A 20,861-nucleotide genomic window follows, 5' to 3' on the forward strand; every position below is an offset into this window, starting at 1 on the left:
ATATAAGAAGGGTGAAACATCTGTGAAATATTATCCTTCATCTCTGAAGACAATAACGAACAAAGATGTTATACATAAGCTCCTACCAAAGGTTGAAGAAGCTTCTATTGACATTGACGAAGGAAGTGAAATGGTTGAAGAAATTGACCCTGAAGCTTTATAAGAAAATTTATTTTTGAATAACTGATGGTGACACCACGTCACCATGTGTCACCAGGTTAATTAACTTCTTTTAAAATTACTGACAACATGACATTTTGATAACAGTCCTGGAAACAAATGTTTACGTTAATGTTTTCACGAATGTTTTCAGTTGTGATGGAATATATCTAACCCTCCCGTTAACTAATAAACTTGACGATCAGACGATTCTCTCTTCGTCGATTATGATCGACATGGAGCGTTTATGGAAACAATTAAATGGTAAAAACAAAATAATGACGAAGGGTTTTGTTTTTTATCGTGGTTTTCTCCACTATGGTCCTAACGTGGCACCAGACGAGATTTTTTTTCATTCTTCCTCTTTGAAGTTATCGAAATATTCTGTTATTTTTTCCTTCAGTAATGTTAAGTCTTCTTTGAATGTAAGTATTGTGCAACCTTTGATGTCATAGTGTGTTTGAGGAAGAGTATTTTTGACAATTTCCTTTATTTGCTCATTCGGAGTCATTGAAATCGGTAAGTTTTCACGATAGAACCAGTTTCTGTCAGATTTATATATCTTAGCTAAGTTATAAAAGCTCTTGTTGTTTCTTCTGACTAAATGTAACATAACCATATCTTTATCTTCTTCTTTCTCCAACTTTTCAGTATATATCATATACTTATAACTCTTTTCCTTTCCTTTTGGTACTGAACGCGGTATTCTTTTCTGTATGCTTTTGTCTTTGGATTCAATGACTTCATCTTTTGCATGAAGTTTCTTTTCCATCTCTCCACGTTCTGCTTTATATAGTTCATCTAACATCATGAAAATATAACAAGCATAACGAGGTGAAGCCCACATTGCTACAGCGTTTACTAAAAGTCTATGAACATAATAACCTTTCAAACCAGGAGCCAAATTCTTGCGATTTTCGAATGGAATCTCTTCTCTCGGTTTTCCGAGGGAAGCAATCATATGAGGAAATTCTTCTAAAAGTTCTTTTGTCTGTTGGTTTTCAAACCAATGATATGCTTGCTTTGTAGAACAAAGAGCATTCATTATACTTTGCATTTGGTACATATCGTCTTTGACTGAACGAATGAGACGTAACTGTTTGTTATACTGTATGTATTCATATTCTTCATTTATGACTTCATGAACGATAGCAGTTGTTGTGTTCTCTGATGTTGACATTACTGTCTTTACATACAAAATAAAAATTTTTGTTAGAAAAAATTAGCGTTATTTTCTGACTTTCACAAAAGACCAAAAATAAACGCTTTACATGTATTTTTCAGCAACTTCGTCAAATAATTTTATAGCTTTATCTATCTCATCTACTTCAAACGTTTCTTTACCTTTTATGGGAGCACCATACATTTTCTCAAACTTTTCAAGTAGTTCTGTTTCAGCAGCTCTCATATCATTAACGAACACAACCTTGACTCTATTGACTGTAGAGTCATATCTTTGAGTTATATTATATGTTTCTTCCTATCTTATATCTCTTTGTATTGAAGTCCTTCGGTTTCTGAACGATGTAAAGTAAGCCTTCACTGCAACGTTCCATATCGAATGAGCCATAAGTTATGAAGTTATATCCAACAACCGGGTCAATCCATAGAAGAATTATTGGTATAAGACTTTTGTCAATGAGATATGCTATAGTTCCATAGAATCTTACTGATATCATAAGCTCGGGATTTCTTGCCAAAATTTTCTGAGTAGAAGCAATTCTAACCCAGTCCTTTGTTATCTTTCCAGATGGTGTTATAATGTCTGACAAAGAATATTTGTTGTATTTCTTACAGTATCTTACGTTTAAATCACCAATTCTAACCACTTTGGTGTCATTGTCAATCTTTCTAACTGTTTCAAACTCAATGTTTGACATTACTGTCTTTACATACAAGATAAAAAAATAAATAAAAATAAAACTAACTTTATTTTTATCTTTTATGAAAATTCATGAAATTTGGTCATTTTTCAGCAAAAATAATTTTTAGGTGAAGAGGTGAGATTTCACATGTTTTTTCACCTGTTTTTTCACAAGCGTTTTACATGAATTGTACGATGTATATTTGAAATCCTAAACAATTTCGTAGCTTCTATTTCTTCTTTTAGTACATTGAATGTTTTAATCATGCCGAAAGTCTCTTTATATTTCTTCTTGACGTCAGACAGAAGGAAATCTTCTGCTGTTGGATAGTTTTTATTAAGAAATGTCAACATATCCATTTTATCTTCTGCTGGCTTTTCTGCTTCTTTTTTAAGTCTGCATAGTCGTTTCGCATTCTTTCTATCTCTTTGACTGAGTAGTTATATTTCCTCATTACTGCTTTACATTTAGAACATTGCGGATTCATTTTTGCGTTATACACCGAAATAAAACCAGCTAGAACAACTAATGCGTCAATTGCTCTCTTTAACTCAAACATAGCGGGTCTTATTTGTTCGTTCCATACGTTGCCTCTTCTATCTTCATCTCTTATCTGCCATACACATTTTGCAACTAATGTAACAAAGTTATCGTATGTCTTAAACTCCCCAGATTTATATATGTCAGAGATGTTCTTATAAACCATATCGCAATCTTTGTCCATAACTTTATGGTTGCAATGAAAACCAAGGAATTCATAATTTACTTTACGTATGAATTTCTTAATTTCTACTGAGTCAGTTGCTTTGACTTCTATTTCATCGAATTCATGAATAGTGAGCTTTTGTTGTTGGATTTCAGGCAATTTGGGTAAATGGTCAATAATGTCCTGCATGTCATAAAGATATTCTTCATTTGTTTCATCTTTCGCACTACAGTCTAAATTACTTGTTAAAAGTTCTTGCTTTATCTTCTGGATTTCTGTTTCGAAAGTATATGAAGAAGGAATAAAGCTTTTCATCTCTACCAACATTGACTTAGGATTCATGACTAACGAGTTTGGTGCTGTAGTTGTGCCGATTGTTGAAATCATATCTTTTATACAAAATAAAAAAATAAATAAAAATAAAACTAACTTTATTTTTTCTATCTTAAGGAAATTCATGAAATTCACGAGGGTGAAAAAACAGGTGAAAAAGAGTGAGATCTCACCTCTTCACCTAAAAATTATTTTGGTGAAAAATGCAAATTTCATGAATTTTCTTATTCTTTCTGGCATATTTTTGTCTTTCAGTACTCCCGCTCTAATGGTCCCAGATGTGTTGGCTTCGACTCTCTCAAGTTCTTAGATGTATAACATCTTCAACGCCTCCTTCATATCTTACTTTATAGTGTCATCGTTTATGTTATAGCCAAGTATTTCAATAACCACTCCTCGCTTTGCTTCGTCAGTGGTTTCAGCAAGTTTGCCATTACTACTTTCGACTAATTTATGACGAGGATAAAATGCTATGGAGTCGTCGGCAGCTTTTATAAGATATCCATTACCTTGCGTAGAGTCTACGATATAATAATTTCGACTAACCTTAAACGTTCTTTGTCAACGGTTTGTCGTCAAGAACTACACGAACTTTTGTACCAGAATGAGGGTAAATTGTGTTGAATTTCTGATATTTTGTGTTTGGCTTCGTTTCTTTTGTATATACTTTTCTTCTTGTTGTTGTGTCATTGAATTTGGTGTATGTCCTGTTGTAGAATGTGTTTGAGGAATTATATACTTCGAGAAAATGTTTCATTGTTTCTTCGTAAGTCTCGCTCTTGGTTTAAATCTCTGAGCGTTCTTATGAAGCGGTTTATGATCCAGTATGTTATGGTTATGGTCTTCAGTAGTGTAGTGAGTTATGCTATGCTTAATGAGAAAATCTGTGATTTCATTGCTGAGGTATGCACGTCTTGGCTGATGTTAAAGTACTTGGGCTATGTTCTGCTACAACTTTTGTAAAACTCTTAACACTTCACGAGTTCCTTTATTCCTCATTGGATATGCATATGCTTTGCGAGTGTTAACATTAATGAAGATGAGGAATGGTTTATGTCCTCCTTTTCTGCTTTGAATGAGAGTGTCAAATTGGTATGCGTCAGGAGTGTTGGAGTAAATTGGTAAAAAGTAGTCGTAAGGGTTTATTTTTGTTTGATGTACAACATTTTTGTCAAAGAACTTTTTAACTTCAGCTCTGTTAGTAAATCCCCAACTTTTTGCTGCTTCATTGAACTTCTTAAATGACCTCCACGGTGATGATTCGAATACTTCTTTCAAGCTCATTTATGTAAAAAATAAATTTAGTAATTTCATGTTGTTCGCTCTTTTGGAGCTCAGGACTTTCAGTCCGTTCTAACCCATGCATAAACCGTCATATAAGGTGGCATGTAATCTTCACCCGAACCTGTTGGATTTGTTGTAAATGTATGTGAATGATTTCCTCCTGGTTCAGTTGGTCGAAAAGTCTTTTTTGCTGAATTGTTATAAGATGGAGATAAAACATCATGACTGGCTTCATAGTCTGAGTTGTATAATGGGTGGTCTCTTAATGAGTGGCTATGGTCGCCAGAAAAGTTTGTCGTTCCTGTATGAGTGTGCGCAGGTAAGTTTGCTTCTTTAATTTTCTTTGAGCCTCCTGTTTGCTTTGAAGAGTTAGCACAGTATAAGAATTTGTCTACAATCTGCTGCCATGTACCAAAACCCAGAACTGTTGCTGGATTTGTTGAGTTCATTGATGTATATAAAGAACCAACAGGATATAATGTTTGAAGTATTTCAGTCTTTAATGTTTGAAGTTCATGTTTAACATTTATAAATCCATCGCCATCTACAATATTTATATTGTTTGTTATTAAACCATTAGGAAAAGTAGGAGGATAAATATTTTGTTCAACTAAAGGTGTACCGTCTCTTCCTGTTTTTGTTACTTCTTCAATGTATGCATTAATTTCTTTAATCCTGATTGTTTGAAATTCTTCATGCACGTGCTTTTTATCAGCTTTTCCATTAACCGCATCATTTACTTCCGACTTCTTTGCATAATTTTCATCTACATAAGTTTTGTCGGCTTTCTTATCATATAAATCTTGAGCAGTGAATTTAACATTATTTTCATCATCCATGACATAAACATTTTACAGCTAATTTCTTTCTTCGTTGTTATGTTTTCATTCGATGTTAAACCTTGTGGAAAGTTAGGAGGTTTATAATATAATGCATCCCACCAGTTCCGCCAACCGTTCCTTCAATACTTTCTATAGCAACAGTTGAGAAGGAGTTATGTGTATGTTCTTTATCTGCTTTCTTATCTAACATTGCTGGTAGTTCATATGTTTCAAAGTTTCTGACATGACCTTCGATATTTATACATTTGTTATTTAAGGAGTTTAGTGTATCTTTTACGCTTGTACTTGGATTCTCTAAAGGTGCACTTGAACCAAGGGTATAGTTCAATATTATGTCGTCTGCTCTAACAGTAGTGAAGGATTTATGTGTATGGTTCTTGTCAGCTTTACTATTTAATGTAGCTTGAAGTGAATTTATATCGGAGATATTGTGTTTATGAGATTTCAAAACTTTGTTCGTTGCGTCAAGTTCATCTTTGTCAGCTTTACTTTTAATAGCATCTTCAAAAGTTATTTTTGCCTTAACTCTCAAAGTAAATCTTGGTTCAACTAATACACCGTTAACAGAGAAACTAGAAGCATAAATTTCATCGTTATAACCAAATGCTTCTTGTGCTTTACCTGTGTCATACTGTACAGTACAGCTTATGTCATAACCTTTAGCACGAATGAATTTATATCTTCTTTCATTAACATCTTCAGTGCTTATTTGTTCATCCTGTGTTAAATATCCGTGGTAGTCCGTTATAATTTGTTCGTCTGAACTTATATAATGAACATGGTTTTTATCTGCTTTTTCGGCTAATTTCTCTTCTATCTCATTTATTTCAAGTTCATGCCTACCACCACCTCCCGAAGAAGTATTTTTCTTCAGCTCTTGAAGAACGTCCACTTCGCCATCTTTGGTGTCAATAATGAGACTTTGAGTTAAAACCTTTCCTGTCTTAATGGATGTTTGTAAAACTTCTTCTTCACCGTGTTCGGGGTCATGGTCGTCATCATATCTTGCGAAATCAGAGATGTTGTCATACATTAAGCATATCTGTCTCAAAAGTTCTGCTATTTGAAACTGGAACGAAAGATATACAGAACTTTCATCATCTCCTAAAGTCAAGTCTGCTTTCTTAAGTATTTCTTGAATGTATGCAATGAGAACAGAGTACCTTGGAAAATATTCGAACAATATTTCATTAGCTGTTGGTTTTGGTGGTTCTTCTGGATTTCTGTTGTTTCAGTTCCTTCTGTAGGTTCTGTTGGAGTTTCTGCATCTCTTGATTTCAATGCTCTTGCTCTCAAAGACCTAAATGTTAGAGCACCAGGTTTTACAAAGGACTTTATAAATGCTTTAATAGTTCCTGGTAAGTTATTGTTAGCATTAAGTAAGTTCCTTATGCTTCCATCATGTACGTCCATAGCACTATGTAAAAAATCTATACTTTTCTTGTAGTCAGCAATAGACTGACTGTGATTTTTTAAAGATTTGTCAATACCTTTAAGCCAATCTTCATGCATGTCTGATACTGAGCCAAGAATATCATTTGCTTCCTTTAGTGTATTTTGTGCTTCTCGTAAAGTATCCAATCCCGTACGTGCATTGTTTGCTATACGTCTTACAATATCTATTTGACTCCTTGTTTCTTGCATCCAACCAGATAAAATTTTAATAGTATCCGAACCATTTGAAATGAAGTTCAAAGCATTTTTAACGTCATCTAAAACTTCTTCACCAAGTACCGCCCATATCTTTCCGATTTGGTATTGAAGAACTCCATATGAAGCAGCTGTTAAACCAGTATTTATAAGGTTCCATATCCATGATTTAGCAGTTTTTCCATCCTTTCCATCTTCACCATCCAAACCGTTTTCGCCTTGAGGTCCTTGTATTCCTTGTATTCCTTGTATTCCTTGTATTCCTTGTGGTCTTGAGGTCCAGTGTCACCCTTCTCTCCTTTCAGTTCATCTTTATGTTCGTTATAATATTCTAATGTCATAAGGTGTACATCATTACTGCTACCAGCAACGCCGAGAATTTGTTTCTCATTCATGACTAAATTCTTTAGGCATTTAATGTTGTCGTCAAATCGAAAGCTCTTTAGTAATTCAATGAGAACATTCAGTACTTTCACTAATGAGGCATCTACTGTTGAATTTATATATTGCACCATTCCATCATTTATGATGGGAACCTTGCTTGTTGTAATGAATGGGTCATAAGTGTTAAAAGTATCGAAATCAATGACTTTTTTAGTTTTTCCATCGTCAATGACTAAATCATTGCCTTCAATGGTTAAAGTTGAGTTTTCGTTTACTAGTTCATGTGCTCTTCTTGCTTCATTTGTTTCATACGCATATGCAGCAATAGTCATATTTTAATGAGAATAAAATGTTGTTCTATTTGCAAAGTACAGACCCAAACGAATACGGAATAGTAAAACTACAAACAAACTTAGGTCTTCAGAATGAAGCGCTTGCTTTCAGAGTTGTTGACTTCAATACTATCGCAACTTTTGTCATAACAGATGAAACAGATTTCATAGAGATTGAAATAGATGACAAAAGAAGTTTATAACATTTCCTAACAGAGCTGGTATAGAATAGATAAATTGCTGGAGTCATAGATACTCTCATAAATGAAGAAACTATTGACAACATAGATGTCGAACTCTCTTCTGAGGGAACATTGAAGTTCAGCAGCGAGAAAGAGTTTAAGATACCAAGAATGAGTCATAGAGTTCAATTGCTTCTGGGTGCATACCATATGACATTTCCTTTGAAAAGTGTTGACAAAACGATTGAGATGAAATCTGTTCCATACGTATGTTATGGCAATTGTTTGTACGTTGAGTCAAAAATAGCTAATGTCACAGGTATTTCAGGAGTTAATAGTAAAGGTTCAGTAGAATATAAATCCTTCTGTTATGCAGTCAATTCAATGTTCATTCCAAACGTTCCTGTCATAGCAACTCATTTAGGTAAATGGGTTTGCATTAGTCCTCATAATTTGAAAGACATGCAATTCAGACTTGTTGACTTTCAAGGAGAGCCTGTAGAACTGAAGGCACCAGTGCGAATGACTGTTGAAGTTGACTTTTTAGAAAATATTAAATGCAACAGCTTACAAGAGAACTCAGAGCTAAAAATATAAAGTATGAATGTTATGTATTAGGTCATGAACTTTGGTTGTTGCTGTTTGATGAAACAAATGAGTTAGTTATGTCAGTCAAGAGAACAGAAAAATATTGTGTTAGTGAAAACTGCACCAAGTCAATAAGATTAGGTTTGCATTATGAAGATGAGTTCGATACTGTTGAAGAAGTTTTGGATAGATATTACAAATTGCTAACTTGAAATTTTTTGACTGACGGCGCAAAGCGCCAAGACGAGGGTCCTGACTGCTTTAATTTACTAAAACATATTTCAAACAAAGCTTATATTCTGTTGAAAATTTTGTATACTCGTTTGAATATTTATACTTAAACTCAACTCCTGGAGTACCTGGTGTTTCAATGATGCGGATGTTACCTATTTTCATGAATAGTGGAGTTTGACCACAGCATTCGATTTCAGGGTCGAGATAGTCAATGACACATTGTTTCCCCTGTTATTCGTGATATAACATTTTCAAGGTCCTCCTTTGTTAGAATTATTTGGTTCTTACTAATAAGATTTGTCAAAAGCTTCTTATCGTCTTTGAGTAAAATGTTTGGTATAACTGAAGAGGTAATGGTCTACGTTATCTGAAGGATTTGTTTGAACATTTGTGTAAGGGTTGTCGTTGGCTTCTCTTGAAAGAACTTGGTCCAGTGGTGGATACTCTAACTTAACATCTGATGTAGCGTTAGCGTTTGAAGCTGCGTTTAAATTCACCGACTTAAGATCTGGTTCTTTTTCTTTCAACACTCCGAACTATAGTTCTTTATGACAATATTGTTTGTCGTTCGTGAGTCAGTACATTTGATGTTGGTTCATTGGAACATTAACGGCACCAGCTAAGATGGATTTGCTTCTCATTTCATATAGAATAAAACCTTTTATGTGTATGAAATGAACAATATACTCGACAAGGGTTTGAATGTAAAGCTAACGAATGAAAATATTGTTGAATTCACTGAGACAGGTGCTGTGTATAAAGATGTAGAACTACTGAACAAAAGAGCTAAGGGAAGAAGCAGGAACATGAACAAAGGGTGGAAGCCTATAAAAATTTATGTCAATGATGGCTCAGGAGGTTTCAAACATAAAGTATGCAGAAAGTTATAGAGTTTATGCTCTCAAGGTGAAAAGCCTTCATTTAAGAACAGCTATTCTAACGCATATCCTCAAAAGCTAACGGATGGGGAAGTGGATGATATGAATGACAGCAAAAATATTAACAGAAATGGCGACAGAGATGCATGGAATTTGTTTACCATCAGTCAATTGAAGGTTAAATTTTAAAACAATGTTGGTCGTTCCCATGGAATATTTTTGACTTTAATGGTATTAGTCATGATATGAATCTCAAGGTATGAACGAGGAGAGATGAGACTTATATGCTTCCCAAATTTCTTCAAAAGGTAATGTTATACCTGACTGTTTCCAAATGAGTTCAATATCATAGCGTGAGAAACCTTGAAAGATAACGAAGTCAGTTATGAGACGTTTTATGTTTAAAGCTAAAACCTCCATGTTTGCATAAGTATTGCTACAGTTAAGTGGTAATGTCTGACTTTAGTAATGATGTTAGCTAATGGTGAGTCAGGCTTTGAAACTAAACCTTTTCCGGCGAAGTCGTCGCATACGAGCAGAGTGTTTGAAGGATACTTTTTGAAGGGGTATTTTGAAAGTTTTGATAGAATGTAGTTTGTCAGTCGTTTCATATCGTAAACTCCTGAGTACTGACGTAAGTGGTGTTTGTCAATAATTCTTTCCATCTCCTCAGAAGTCTTTTGCATTCCTGACTGTATAAATTCAACGATGGCATAATATTTCCTCTTACGTCGAATGTAACGTTGAAGAAATTCAATGAGTTCACTGTCTGGAACTTTAACGACAGAGGCTTGAACTTTTGACATGAATGTTTTCGCTGTTGAGTCCATAGAGTCTGAAGTTGCTGATATAATGATTTGGTCATAATAAGAGTCGTTTCCTAAACGCTCTGTTATGAGTATATGACGAATTAAATTAAATGTCTTACCTGAACCCATCTTTCCACAATAGAAATAAACACCATTTGAACAGAATTCATAGTCCTTACTGAAAGGAAGAATGAGAGAACTGTTGAGCTTTTCACTGCTTTCATTCATGTCTTCATCTACGTCATGTATTAAATGCTTCATTTTATCTCCATTAAAAATGCAAGTCAGAAATATTCAGAACATAGCACCGAGTCTAACTGACAAGAGTATAAAGATATACTATGAACATGTTATGATGAAACAACCAAAATTCAAGAAAGTCAGTATACTTATGAATATCCAAGACACTGGGTAGAGTATGTAGGAGGTGAGAAAGCTATTGAAATCAGACAGGTTCGAAGTATTCCAGCAGGAAGAACAATATTATTGAAGAACTTTAATGTTTTGAGGTATAATGATGAAACAAAGAAGCAAGATAGTTTTCCTGTTGCTGTGTATGTGAACCTAGACACAGGAGATGACATGAAAGTTTTTAACACAAAGCTTCAAACGGTAGTGAGAGAACAACTGACTGCGGAAGGGCATCCATTACCTTCAGAAGTTACCATAGCATATAATTTTGAAACAAACTCAATATATTTTAAAGTCGTCTCTGCAAAGAAGTCAAGATTTACATTTAATGAAGCAGATGTCTATTCGAATGAAAACTTCAAAGCTATTGCATGGTTAGATAATGACGATTGCTTTAAGAAAATCTTTAAATTCAGTGACTCAAAGATGTCAATAGATGACTTTCGTGGAATGTTACCATCGACGTTTACAGTAGAAGGTTCAGCAGGATTGCTTACAAGATTGTCAATTGGTGGTATTTGGTCTCGTGAGAACATTGTTATAAAATCCAGTATAAGTGAATTTGCTGAAGAATCTATATTATGTCTTTCAAACTATATGTATTCGCCGCCAAAGCATTATAGTATAACAAACTTTGTCAGTAAGTTTAACATAAGACTTGTCGAACCTTCTTCAATGAAAGATGTTGTGCTACCTAAAGATGGAAAGGATGGACTCATTATTGAGATGATTTTAATAGCATATTAAATGAGCTTGTTCTTGAAGGTCATTCATGATGAAATAACTGTTGTAGAAGATGTTAGCAATTGTTCAGACATTTTGAAGCGTATAGATGAGATAAGAAAGAAGTTAGATAGACCGCAAAGCGGTGAGGGCGAAGCCCGTGAGAACGCTTATGTTTCATTGACTTTCTCCAGTAACGAGAACTTTTATGAGATAATATTGAAGAGAGATGATTTTAATATGGTGTAAATGGTAGCTTGGGCAGCTTTAGGCGCAATGGGAACAAAAGCATTAGCATTTGGAGCAAAAGCACTTGGAGCTTATGACGCAGTAAATAAAATGAGTGGAGGAAGGGTTTCGAAGACATTAGATGCAAATAAAGGAAAGATTGGAGGCTGGGTTGCAAAGAAGTTAAGATTAAATAAAATAGGGCTCATAAATAAAGCATCCAATTTGGTTGCGACTGAGTCAGAAAATGCTTTAGGAAAGGACGATGAGTTTGCAAAACACGCAAAAGACTTTAATGACCAGATGAAAGGTGAAACAATGCATTTAAATAGAGTCGATGGAACTAAAGAAAATGTTTCTTCTCCACCAGCGGTTTATCCATACAGACCTTATGGAATGTATGGAAACCCTTACGAAAGACCATTTGACCCATTGACTGGTGGAAGTAATTGGTATCATTATGGACGAAGAAGAAAGACAGTCAAGTTGGAGACAGACGTGAAGAAAGCAACTAAAAAGAAACCAAGGAAGAGAGTTATAAAGCAATGAATTCAACAGGGTGAAAAACCGGGTGAAAAAAGAGGTGAGTTTTCACCACTTCACCTAAATTTATTTTTGTGCTATGTTTTCATACGTGTGAGGGTGGTGATATCATTAATTTTTAAGTTTATTTTTTATTTTATTTTTATATAAATGACGAAAACTATTGAGATAACAAACTACAACGGTCATGAGTTCAAGAATTTGTTCTTCGTTCCTCGTGAAAATACATTCTATCAGATACGAGGGAGAAAGGGTAAAGTTAGTTTGAGCGTTTATGAAGGAATGAAGAATGGAAAGTTTATACAAGCATACGATACAAACGGTAAACGTGTTTCATTAGCTTTGTCAAAACTTACTAACATTTATTTTGACAGTGACTTTGACTCTGACGATTGGAGCGACAGCAGCGATACTGAAGAATATGAAGTATTGTGTGAAGCACAGCAATGGGAGGAGTAGCATACTTTTGTAAGTGAGAACGTTTATTTTTACAGTAGTGAAGTCGTTTGTGAAAACGTTAGTGAAGTCGTTTATGTGTCAGACGGTTTTGTAAAGTGTCAAATTCACATATAATGGGTAAGGAGGCGCGCAGTGCCTCAGTACACATTATATGTATACTAACTAAAACTAGGGATATGAAATTTTGGTTGTACACCACTTGTATGTGCCGGATACCATTGTGTCAAATTTTTTCTGAAATTAACTTTAAAAGTACTAAGTAAGATCATGAGATATAGCAATATATGTTTAAACCAACTTATATTTTGGTTGTACACCACTTGTATGTGCCGGATACCATTGTGTCAAATTTTTTCTGAAATTAACTTTAAAAGTACTAAGTAAGATCATTTATTTTTGCATAATATAATGCCAATATGGTTTCTTTTGATTTTATTTCATTTATAAGCAAATCAGATTTACCCAAAAACTCCACTCCATAAGCGTTCATTTGCTAAATTAAAAAGTGACAATGGGCTAGTCTGTCCCTTTCTCCTCATTTTGAAATTCGATGTAAAATGATCAACAATATATTTTAGTATGAAATTATATCTATAAAAATTATTCTGTATTACGACATTCTCATTGATATATTTTATCATCTTTTCATTATTATTGTTTTTGTTTAAGCACATAACTTAATATAAACGTCTTGAAAAATCTTGTCTTTTGCAACCGAGCTGTAAAACATTCAATTTAATAATCCTGGATATGTTCGGTCAAATTTCTATAGGGAACTCAGTATCATTCATTGTAAAATAATTGAATCCACCAAAATATAGTGATTTTCATATATTATCCATAAAATCACAACAATGTCTCGAAGAATATTGAGGTATTTCGATTAGATAAAGGGTATATTATTCTATTCAGCTGATCATTTAGAAGGCCTTTGGACAATATGCCGAAGATAGTTGGAGAGTCACTAATTTAAATTCTATCATGTTCATTTAATCACAAAATAACCATTGCAAAATTTTACCTCATTTTTTTAACAGATAATGTTAATATTGATTTTTTTCTTTCACACAGCTTATTCAAGGAAACTCAAAGTGAAAGACACAATACCAGTATTTGGAAGCAGTGTAAATTCATATGATGATCCATTTAAATATGGAAATTTTGAATTTGTTCCAAATTGCTTCACGACAACAAATACAAATAAGGACTTTTATCATAAATTAAGAATGAATACAAAGTTTTCCATACAGTATAAGGTACCAATTTCAAATAAATATTTATGTTCATTGAACTTATCACGAAAAGACTCACAAATACTCGAAAATTTAATTAGGAAAGACTTCATATATGAGATTTATAATAATAAGTTGCCAGTTTGGATAAAAATTGGAGAAATAGATTCTAAAAATCAAGTTAAAATTTACACACATTTTCAATTTATATTTGGATTCAGAGTAGATCATATTGTTGATACATCTGTTATTCCATCAAACCCCAAACTACTTAATTCACAAAATTTATTACAATTTTCTTATTCTGTTGAATGGCAACCTTCACGCAAACGTTACAGACAGAGATTTGAAAGGTATTCAGATTATGATTATATGGATTCTGATCTAAGAATAAATTCAATCTATCTTTCTTTATCAATGCTTGTAATCATCAGCGTTATTACATTTAACTACTTGATAAAGTTACGCAGGAATGGGAATGATACAAGAAAAGATAAAGCAAGTTCCGATTTATTTGATTATACTGAATCAGAACAAAATGTAGCAGCAATTCGTAACAATATATTACATCCTCCACCACGTAAAATCAGATTAGCTTATCTATTATCAGTAGGATCTCAAATTTTGTTTACATTACTGTTATTCTCTATAACAACCTTGATCAAGAGACTTTCTTTTAACAGAATGGGTCAATTAATAGTTATCTTAGTTGCTTTCGCTGTTTCAAGCTTTTTAACAATGTTTAATATGAAAGAAACTATTTTGATATGGAGTATCCCAAATTTAAGACTTCATATAGCCAAAATATCGTTAGTAATATCATCATCCTATCTTATTTCCGATCTCTTTGTTTGGATAACTAATACCTTGTTCGGACCAACTAGATCAAGCAAAATTTATATTACATTTGTTATTTCTATGATCATCTTTTTAATTAGTTTTGTTTCAATGTTTATTGGTAATGCTTTATCATTGAAAAAATTATTTTTCGAAAAATCATTATCAGCAATCAGAAGGAAGATACCAAACATGCCGTTTTATCTCACAAATACATTTATATGTTTTATAGTAGGAATAATAGGCTGGAATACAATTTATCTGGAATTTAATTTTATTTTGTCATCAATTTGGTTACATAAGTTATATTATACATATTTTTACCTTGTTATCACATTACCGATCTCTATTCTCATTGTTGGCGCTTCAGGTTTACTTGCAAATTTAATACGATTTGCAAATGAAAATTATGAATGGCAATGGCTTAGTTTCTTATCTCCTGCAATTACTGGTTTTTATTCTTTAATTCAATCTTTTATTTTTGGTTATAATTATGTTGAATTTTCAGGTTGCCTTCATTTTACCCATTATATCTTCGTCTCATTAGTTTTATCATTAATTGTTGCTCTTATTTACGGATATGGAGGATTTGCTATATCATCATATGTTATTCGTTTTGTTTTTGATCCCCACAGGGATTGATTTATTTATATTAGTAAGTGTTTGTATTTTTGTTTGTTTAAATAATAAATTTGTTATCATGTATAAATTTTCTTTATTTTTTGTTAGCCATTTCTTCAAACATATCGGCAACTTCAACGAGTGATGGAAGGATCCATGTTGGTTTATCTTGATCTGGATATTTGAGTGCATCTTCACGAGTATCAACTCCAGACAAGACTAAAATTGATCTTGCTCCATTTTGAGAAGCAAAGGCAATGTCAGTGATCATTCTATCTCCGACCATGACAACATCTTTCTTGTCAACATTTAATGTCTTCAAAACTGTATCAAACATTATCTTGGTGGGCTTTCCAATTACAGCAGCCTCTTGATCAACAGCAACTTCAAAGGCTTTTAGGCAAGCTCAGGTTCCACAAACCAAGATTCCGCCTGGCATTGGGAAATTAGGATCTGGACTTGCACCAATAAGTTTAGCTCCATAATTCTTTATAAGATTGATTCCTCTGGCAATTTCTTCATGAGATAAAGTTTCTGACCTCGAAATTACAACTGCTTCAACTGGCTGAGGTTCTGGATCTGTTTTGATGTTATGAACTTCGAATCCATGCTCTCTAAGTTCCTGCATTAAACCCTCGTAGCCGCAAACAAATACCTTATGAATATTATTGTGTTCAAGATATTTCACAGTTGCATAACCTGAAGAAAAGACATCATCTGCTTGAAATCCTTCAAAACCAAGCTTTTCGAATTGTTTAAGATATTGTTCTCGTGTCTTAGAACAATTATTTGTTACTAAAACAAGACGTATTCCAAGTTTCCTCATTCTGTTTAGTCCTTCGATTGCGCCTTTTACAGGTACATGATCTATCCATATTACTCCATCAACATCTAGGAGAAGAATCTTTGGAATTTCACTCATTTATATTTTTGAAAGAATTTGATAGAAAATTCATCATTACCAAAATTTTTACAAAATATGATCAGTATAGATAGCGATTTTATTTCCTCTAGAATTTTATATTATTAACGTACACTTTGAATTCATAAAATTTTTAATTACAATATTGACTTTTGATAGCGATGCGTAGGACTATGCGACCAACAACAACGGTTGCAAGCAGACGCTATCAGATTCCATCTATGGATTCTACCATGCCGACATCTCGCTCATCAGTTCGGTCATCAATATCAGTAAATGAAAATAATAAACATTCTCTCTTTCTTCAGTCGTGGGAAGTCTTTGAAACTTCTGCAGTAGAAATGTTCGAAAACAATATTAAAATCATTAATAATCCAGATAATTTTCATGCATTAATATCAAAGTCTTCAACTACATTTGCAAACTTCTTCCAAACAGTATCAAGACTATGTGGAAACATCTTGACAATTAAACCAGGTAGGAAACAAGGATTAGTTAGTGGAGCCTCAGCAATTCGATCATCATATGCTCCTTTCTCTTTAAGTTGGACAAAACTTACTGATGATTTAGAACATCAATACCTTCACATATATCGCCAGATCAGCGTTGAGTTTGAAAATACACTTTTACCGATGAAATCTTTTATTACTCAAAATCTTAACCAATATAACAATTCAACGACTCAACTCTTATCATTATTCTCTGAACTTAAGAAAACAATTGAGATTATCTTCCAAAGTGAAGAATATTTACATCAAGGAAGTCAATATTTTTCAGAAATCACAAGTAACATATCAGTCATACTTGCAAATATACCAGATCTCCCAATAGATCAACAAAACAGTTTCATGTCTTCTCTTGATATCCTTTTCCGAGCAGCAATTACCTTTTTAATGAATTATCATTCACTTTTATCGTCAAAGAACCAATTTCAAGAGATTTTAGACGAATACGTTTCAAGGTTAGAGCTTCAAGTTGAAACATCCAGATCAGCAGTTCCAAGTCACCCACCTCCTCTCAGTAGTTTGCAAAGTTCAAGGGAAATGATGTCGAAATCTCCTCCATCATCGTATGAAATCAAATATTTGGGAGGAACAACTCTAGATGAAGTTATATCCAATGGCCAGAAAGTTATTGGAACAGAGCAACAATCACACAGACTTTTCTTTGATGATCTTTACAAATTCGCAAATTTTCTGAGAAAAATTTCTGAAGAAAATAGCAGATTTAGAAAGATTAACTCTCTGATTTTTGAGAAAGAAGAACCTGATGATGAAGATGTAAAAGAACTGAAAGAAAGGCTTAAAAGAGTAAGATATAATGAAAAGAAAATTTATGATCTCGAAAAACAGTTGGATAGTCTTATAAACAAAGAGAATAAAGCTCAGAGAGAGAATAAGGAATATGAAGAGGAGAACAAGCGTCTAAGTCGTATTAATACTGAACAAAATGATAGATTTAATAATTTTATCGGAAAAATGGCAGATCTTATTGGAACAGAGCCTAGCGAAGAGAAACTACTTGCAAAAATGGATCAAACAAGAAATAACAAGGCTTGTTTGTGCATGAATCAATTTTTATTTGGAAGTAAAGAGGAAAAATACCTTGGAAGCTTCAACGCATTATCAGCTCAGTTTGCCTCATTAAGAAAAGAACTCATTGTTCTCTCAAATTCGTCTGAAACCTCATCTCATTCGGAAATTTTAAATAATCTCAAAGAGGTTTCAAAACAAAATAAAGAAATCATAACAAGCAAACGCAAGGAAGATCAAAAACCATCAGAAAATACTCAAGATGCTGCAAATTACAGTAAATTCAAAAACTCTATCGTTTCAATTTTGAAAAGTGCCAATAAAAACGTTCAGCAAAATATAACGATGAGTGAAATTGTTACGATTTTATCTGAAATATGCCAAGCATCTACAAATGAGTATTCAACTTCATATTTGAACAAAACTTTCACATCGGTTGTTGATTTGATTGATGTAAGTTCAAAAACAGTCCCTTCTGTTTATCTTCCGGAAGTTTGTTATTACTTTATGCTTATGTATCAATCAATCAACTATCTCAAGAAATTTACTTCTGATATGGATGAGGTTTTTGATAAATTTGAATTTAAATTGCCAATAAAGGGAACAGCTGAATACGACAACTTAAAACATTGCAGTAATCAGCTTGCGAAACATTTACATGAAATAGAACCTTCTTCAATGCATTCCGTTGTATTTCATGCAATAAGTAGGTTTATTATCTTAGTTGAGGCGTTTGTTTCGAATCTGTAATGACTAAAAATAAATATGTTTGTTTTTTTGTTTGAATTAATACATATCATATTTTTTTATAAAATTGCATCAATTAAATCAAACAAATTCAAGATATGTAATCTGAATTCTCGTATGACAGTGGTTCACCCGCCAACAGCTAGATGCAAAATCATTAATTTTCAAATTTACGATGAAAATCCGATTTTTTATCCATAAATTTTAAGATTCATACGCTATTTTAGAAGATACTAGTAACAAATTATTACATTTTTAAAGAGTAATCCATGGTTGTTCGACGGTTTGTTCGTCAAGGTTTCTCAATTTTTATTCAGATTCATTGTCCTATTTTGAATATATAAATAATATTTCATTAATCCCGATGAATATAAATTCCATATTTAAGCATTCCATTTGGATAACCTCATCCTCGAATATTTTCAATCCAATTGACTTTTTGTCTGTTTCAAAAAAAAGTGATCTGACTAAATAATAGCGTTTATGATAGTGTTTTAAATAAAACATAATTTGGATCAACAATTGGCAAATCTGACAGGCAAACCGTAAAAATTTGAACCGGTTTTAGAAATTTCATTTTTTCTTATGTTTGCGTTTGCAGTTCTAGCATCGTCTAGAGTTCCACGCTACCCAGTTCGTCCAGTAGCGCCAGTCTTCCGCATCCCAAGACCATTCCCAAGACCAGTTCCAGTAGCTAAGCTTAACGGAGAAGAGGAAGAAGACCCAGAAAACATTTGGGGCACAATCGCCAAGGAAGTCATCAAGGAGGCTGCTAAGTCCGCTGCTGCCGATGCCATCTACTCTGGTGCCAAGTGAGGCTACCACAAGGTCTTTGGCCAGGAAGCCGAATCCAATGCTGAAGAAGAACAAGATCCAGAAAACATTTTACCAATCATTGCTGCTATTGCTGAAGAAGCTGCTTACACAGCTGCTTTCGAAGCTGGAAAGTGGATCGGAAAGAAGTATTTCCACAAGCAAGAAGCCGAATCTAACGCCGAAGAACAAATTGACCCAGAAAACATCTGGCCAATTGTTGTTGCTATCGCTGAGGAAGTCGCCATTTCTGCTGCTACAGATGCTGCTATCGCCGGTGGAAAGTGGGCTTGGCACAAGATCCATGGCCAGAAAGCTGAATCCAACTCTTGGCTCCCAAAGGATTTCAAGTTACCATACATCCCATACCGCCCAGTTTACAAGTTAAACTCTGAAGAAGAGGAAGATGATGATAACATTTGGGGCACAGTTGCTAAGGAAATCATCAAGGAGGCTGCTAAGTGGGGCTATCACAAGGTCTTTGGCCAGGAAGCTGAATCCAACTCCTTCGCACCAAGAGTTGTTAGACCAATCTGGAAATCATACTAAACTAAATAACTTGCAATTACTTTAATTCAAGTTGATTAAATTTTAATTACAAACAAACAAAAATTTTTTTAATTATTCAATAATAGAATCTTCTTCTTCAGAGGATGATGAAAGAACAGTCTGCTTTTCTTCTTGGTCTTCATTGATAATGATCTCTTCGTCGCTGGAAGAAAGAAGATTATTGAAATTTATTTCAGGAAATTGCTTTTGCCGGAGTGGTGAGCGGAACAATGAAGGACTTATAGCGATGCCATCTTTAAATAACTCAGATGGTAGTACTTCGCTATCGCATGTTTCGCAATTTTCTGTTTTAACTGCTGAAATATCCTCTGGTACCGGGATTTCTTCAGTTTTCTGAGTATAGTATTTGTCATACTTCCTCCTGGTTTCATCAAGTATTTTTGGAGGAATAATTACCGGTTGACTTTCGAAAAAACGACAATCTGGGTCATAGCACCTTTGAACTGCAACTCCACTAGTTAATTTAGCCAAAATATATATTCCATTTGATTTATGTTCTCTCCCTATGTTTCTGCAATATCTGCAACCAGAAATTCCGAAAAGGAGTGTATTAAAGCCTTCATTATAATCACATTTTGAAATACTACCAGTAATATCAAATGCTTTGAGTATAAAATCTTCAATTCCGAGTCCATCTAATTCTGCTAAACTAATTTGATGAGAACCAGGCATTTCCTTCACATTTGTTATCTTCTTTTTACCATCATCTGTAGTAACAAGCATGTCTTCATAGCCAATGAGTTCTCTGTCAGGAGTATAAGAAATTAAAGTCGAAATAAAGAAATCTGCGTTGCTTGTAAGCACAGATGTATCAGATCCGTTCATTGGGATCAATTGCTCTTTGTATGACTTTTTTCTCTTAGAATTCCAGATTAATCTGAAACATCGATTTTTAGAGTAAACTCCATGATCTACGATTTCAGCATATTCAGGATTTGTTAGTATATTCTCATTAACGAATCTTCTAACATGGAAAT

General features: G+C 33.6%; 11 protein-coding genes and 6 pseudogenes across 17 annotated transcripts, besides 4 other annotated features; 7 read left to right on the forward strand and 10 right to left on the reverse strand.

Annotated features, from left to right (window-relative positions):
• Window positions 1-12,774: part of a mobile genetic element that runs on past the window's edge.
• Window positions 776-1,339, reverse strand: TVAGG3_0042190 (KilA, N-terminal/APSES-type HTH, DNA-binding family; the record flags this gene model as incomplete). Its single annotated transcript, XM_051220783.1, has 1 exon — window positions 776-1,339. A coding segment is annotated over one exon (564 nt), but the record flags the coding sequence as incomplete, so codon positions are not given.
• TVAGG3_0042200 lies at window positions 1,427-2,039 on the reverse strand (annotated as a pseudogene). The gene has a single exon. A coding segment is annotated over exon 1 (613 nt).
• On the reverse strand, window positions 2,192-2,748 carry TVAGG3_0042210 (annotated as a pseudogene). Its single transcript has one exon. A coding segment is annotated over exon 1 (557 nt).
• Window positions 3,252-4,347, reverse strand: TVAGG3_0042220 (annotated as a pseudogene). Its single transcript has one exon. A coding segment is annotated over exon 1 (1,096 nt).
• On the reverse strand, window positions 4,407-5,379 carry TVAGG3_0042230 (annotated as a pseudogene). The gene has a single exon. A coding segment is annotated over exon 1 (973 nt).
• On the forward strand, window positions 7,573-8,334 carry TVAGG3_0042240 (annotated as a pseudogene). Its single transcript has one exon. A coding segment is annotated over exon 1 (762 nt).
• TVAGG3_0042250 lies at window positions 8,587-9,200 on the reverse strand (annotated as a pseudogene). The gene has a single exon. A coding segment is annotated over exon 1 (614 nt).
• On the reverse strand, window positions 10,014-10,474 carry TVAGG3_0042260 (uncharacterized protein; the record flags this gene model as incomplete). The annotated part of the gene is made up of 1 exon (XM_051220784.1): window positions 10,014-10,474. A coding segment is annotated over one exon (461 nt), but the record flags the coding sequence as incomplete, so codon positions are not given.
• TVAGG3_0042270 (uncharacterized protein) lies at window positions 10,829-11,404 on the forward strand (the record flags this gene model as incomplete). The annotated part of the gene is made up of 1 exon (XM_001305435.1): window positions 10,829-11,404. The coding sequence occupies one exon, from the start codon at window positions 10,829-10,831 to the stop codon at window positions 11,402-11,404; it is 576 nt and encodes a 191-aa protein (XP_001305436.1).
• Window positions 11,405-11,629, forward strand: TVAGG3_0042280 (uncharacterized protein; the record flags this gene model as incomplete). The annotated part of the gene is made up of 1 exon (XM_001305436.1): window positions 11,405-11,629. The coding sequence occupies one exon, from the start codon at window positions 11,405-11,407 to the stop codon at window positions 11,627-11,629; it is 225 nt and encodes a 74-aa protein (XP_001305437.1).
• On the forward strand, window positions 11,630-12,157 carry TVAGG3_0042290 (protein of unknown function, DUF4107 family; the record flags this gene model as incomplete). Its single annotated transcript, XM_001305437.1, has 1 exon — window positions 11,630-12,157. The coding sequence occupies one exon, from the start codon at window positions 11,630-11,632 to the stop codon at window positions 12,155-12,157; it is 528 nt and encodes a 175-aa protein (XP_001305438.1).
• Window positions 12,158-12,301: a terminal%2Cinverted (terminal inverted repeat of Maverick-1A transposon ID:TVAGG3_0042110).
• TVAGG3_0042300 (uncharacterized protein) lies at window positions 12,302-12,610 on the forward strand (the record flags this gene model as incomplete). The annotated part of the gene is made up of 1 exon (XM_001305438.1): window positions 12,302-12,610. One exon carries the CDS (start codon window positions 12,302-12,304, stop codon window positions 12,608-12,610), a length of 309 nt encoding a protein of 102 aa, XP_001305439.1.
• Window positions 12,774-13,144: a mobile genetic element.
• Window positions 13,107-13,144: a terminal%2Cinverted (terminal inverted repeat of MuDR-5_TvMULE4 transposon ID:TVAGG3_0042310).
• Window positions 13,145-15,394: 2,250 nt separating this feature from the next.
• TVAGG3_0042320 (phosphoglycolate phosphatase protein) lies at window positions 15,395-15,637 on the reverse strand (the record flags this gene model as incomplete). The annotated part of the gene is made up of 1 exon (XM_001305439.1): window positions 15,395-15,637. One exon carries the CDS (start codon window positions 15,635-15,637, stop codon window positions 15,395-15,397), a length of 243 nt encoding a protein of 80 aa, XP_001305440.1.
• A 69-nt stretch (window positions 15,638-15,706) lies between these two features.
• TVAGG3_0042330 (uncharacterized protein) lies at window positions 15,707-16,222 on the reverse strand (the record flags this gene model as incomplete). Its single annotated transcript, XM_001305440.1, has 1 exon — window positions 15,707-16,222. One exon carries the CDS (start codon window positions 16,220-16,222, stop codon window positions 15,707-15,709), a length of 516 nt encoding a protein of 171 aa, XP_001305441.1.
• A 146-nt stretch (window positions 16,223-16,368) lies between these two features.
• On the forward strand, window positions 16,369-18,889 carry TVAGG3_0042340 (WD40 repeat-containing protein; the record flags this gene model as incomplete). Its single annotated transcript, XM_001305441.2, has 1 exon — window positions 16,444-18,504. One exon carries the CDS (start codon window positions 16,444-16,446, stop codon window positions 18,502-18,504), a length of 2,061 nt encoding a protein of 686 aa, XP_001305442.1.
• Window positions 18,890-19,029: 140 nt separating this feature from the next.
• On the forward strand, window positions 19,030-19,909 carry TVAGG3_0042350 (uncharacterized protein; the record flags this gene model as incomplete). The annotated part of the gene is made up of 1 exon (XM_001305442.1): window positions 19,087-19,317. One exon carries the CDS (start codon window positions 19,087-19,089, stop codon window positions 19,315-19,317), a length of 231 nt encoding a protein of 76 aa, XP_001305443.1.
• A 26-nt stretch (window positions 19,910-19,935) lies between these two features.
• TVAGG3_0042360 (DNA-directed primase / polymerase protein family) lies at window positions 19,936-20,709 on the reverse strand (the record flags this gene model as incomplete). Its single annotated transcript, XM_001305444.1, has 1 exon — window positions 19,936-20,709. One exon carries the CDS (start codon window positions 20,707-20,709, stop codon window positions 19,936-19,938), a length of 774 nt encoding a protein of 257 aa, XP_001305445.1.
• Window positions 20,710-20,861: the final 152 nt, after the last annotated feature.

The sequence above is a fragment of the Trichomonas vaginalis genome, chromosome IV, assembly GCF_026262505.1.
Source record: "Trichomonas vaginalis G3 chromosome IV, whole genome shotgun sequence".
Taxonomy (NCBI): Eukaryota; Parabasalia; order Trichomonadida; family Trichomonadidae; genus Trichomonas; species Trichomonas vaginalis.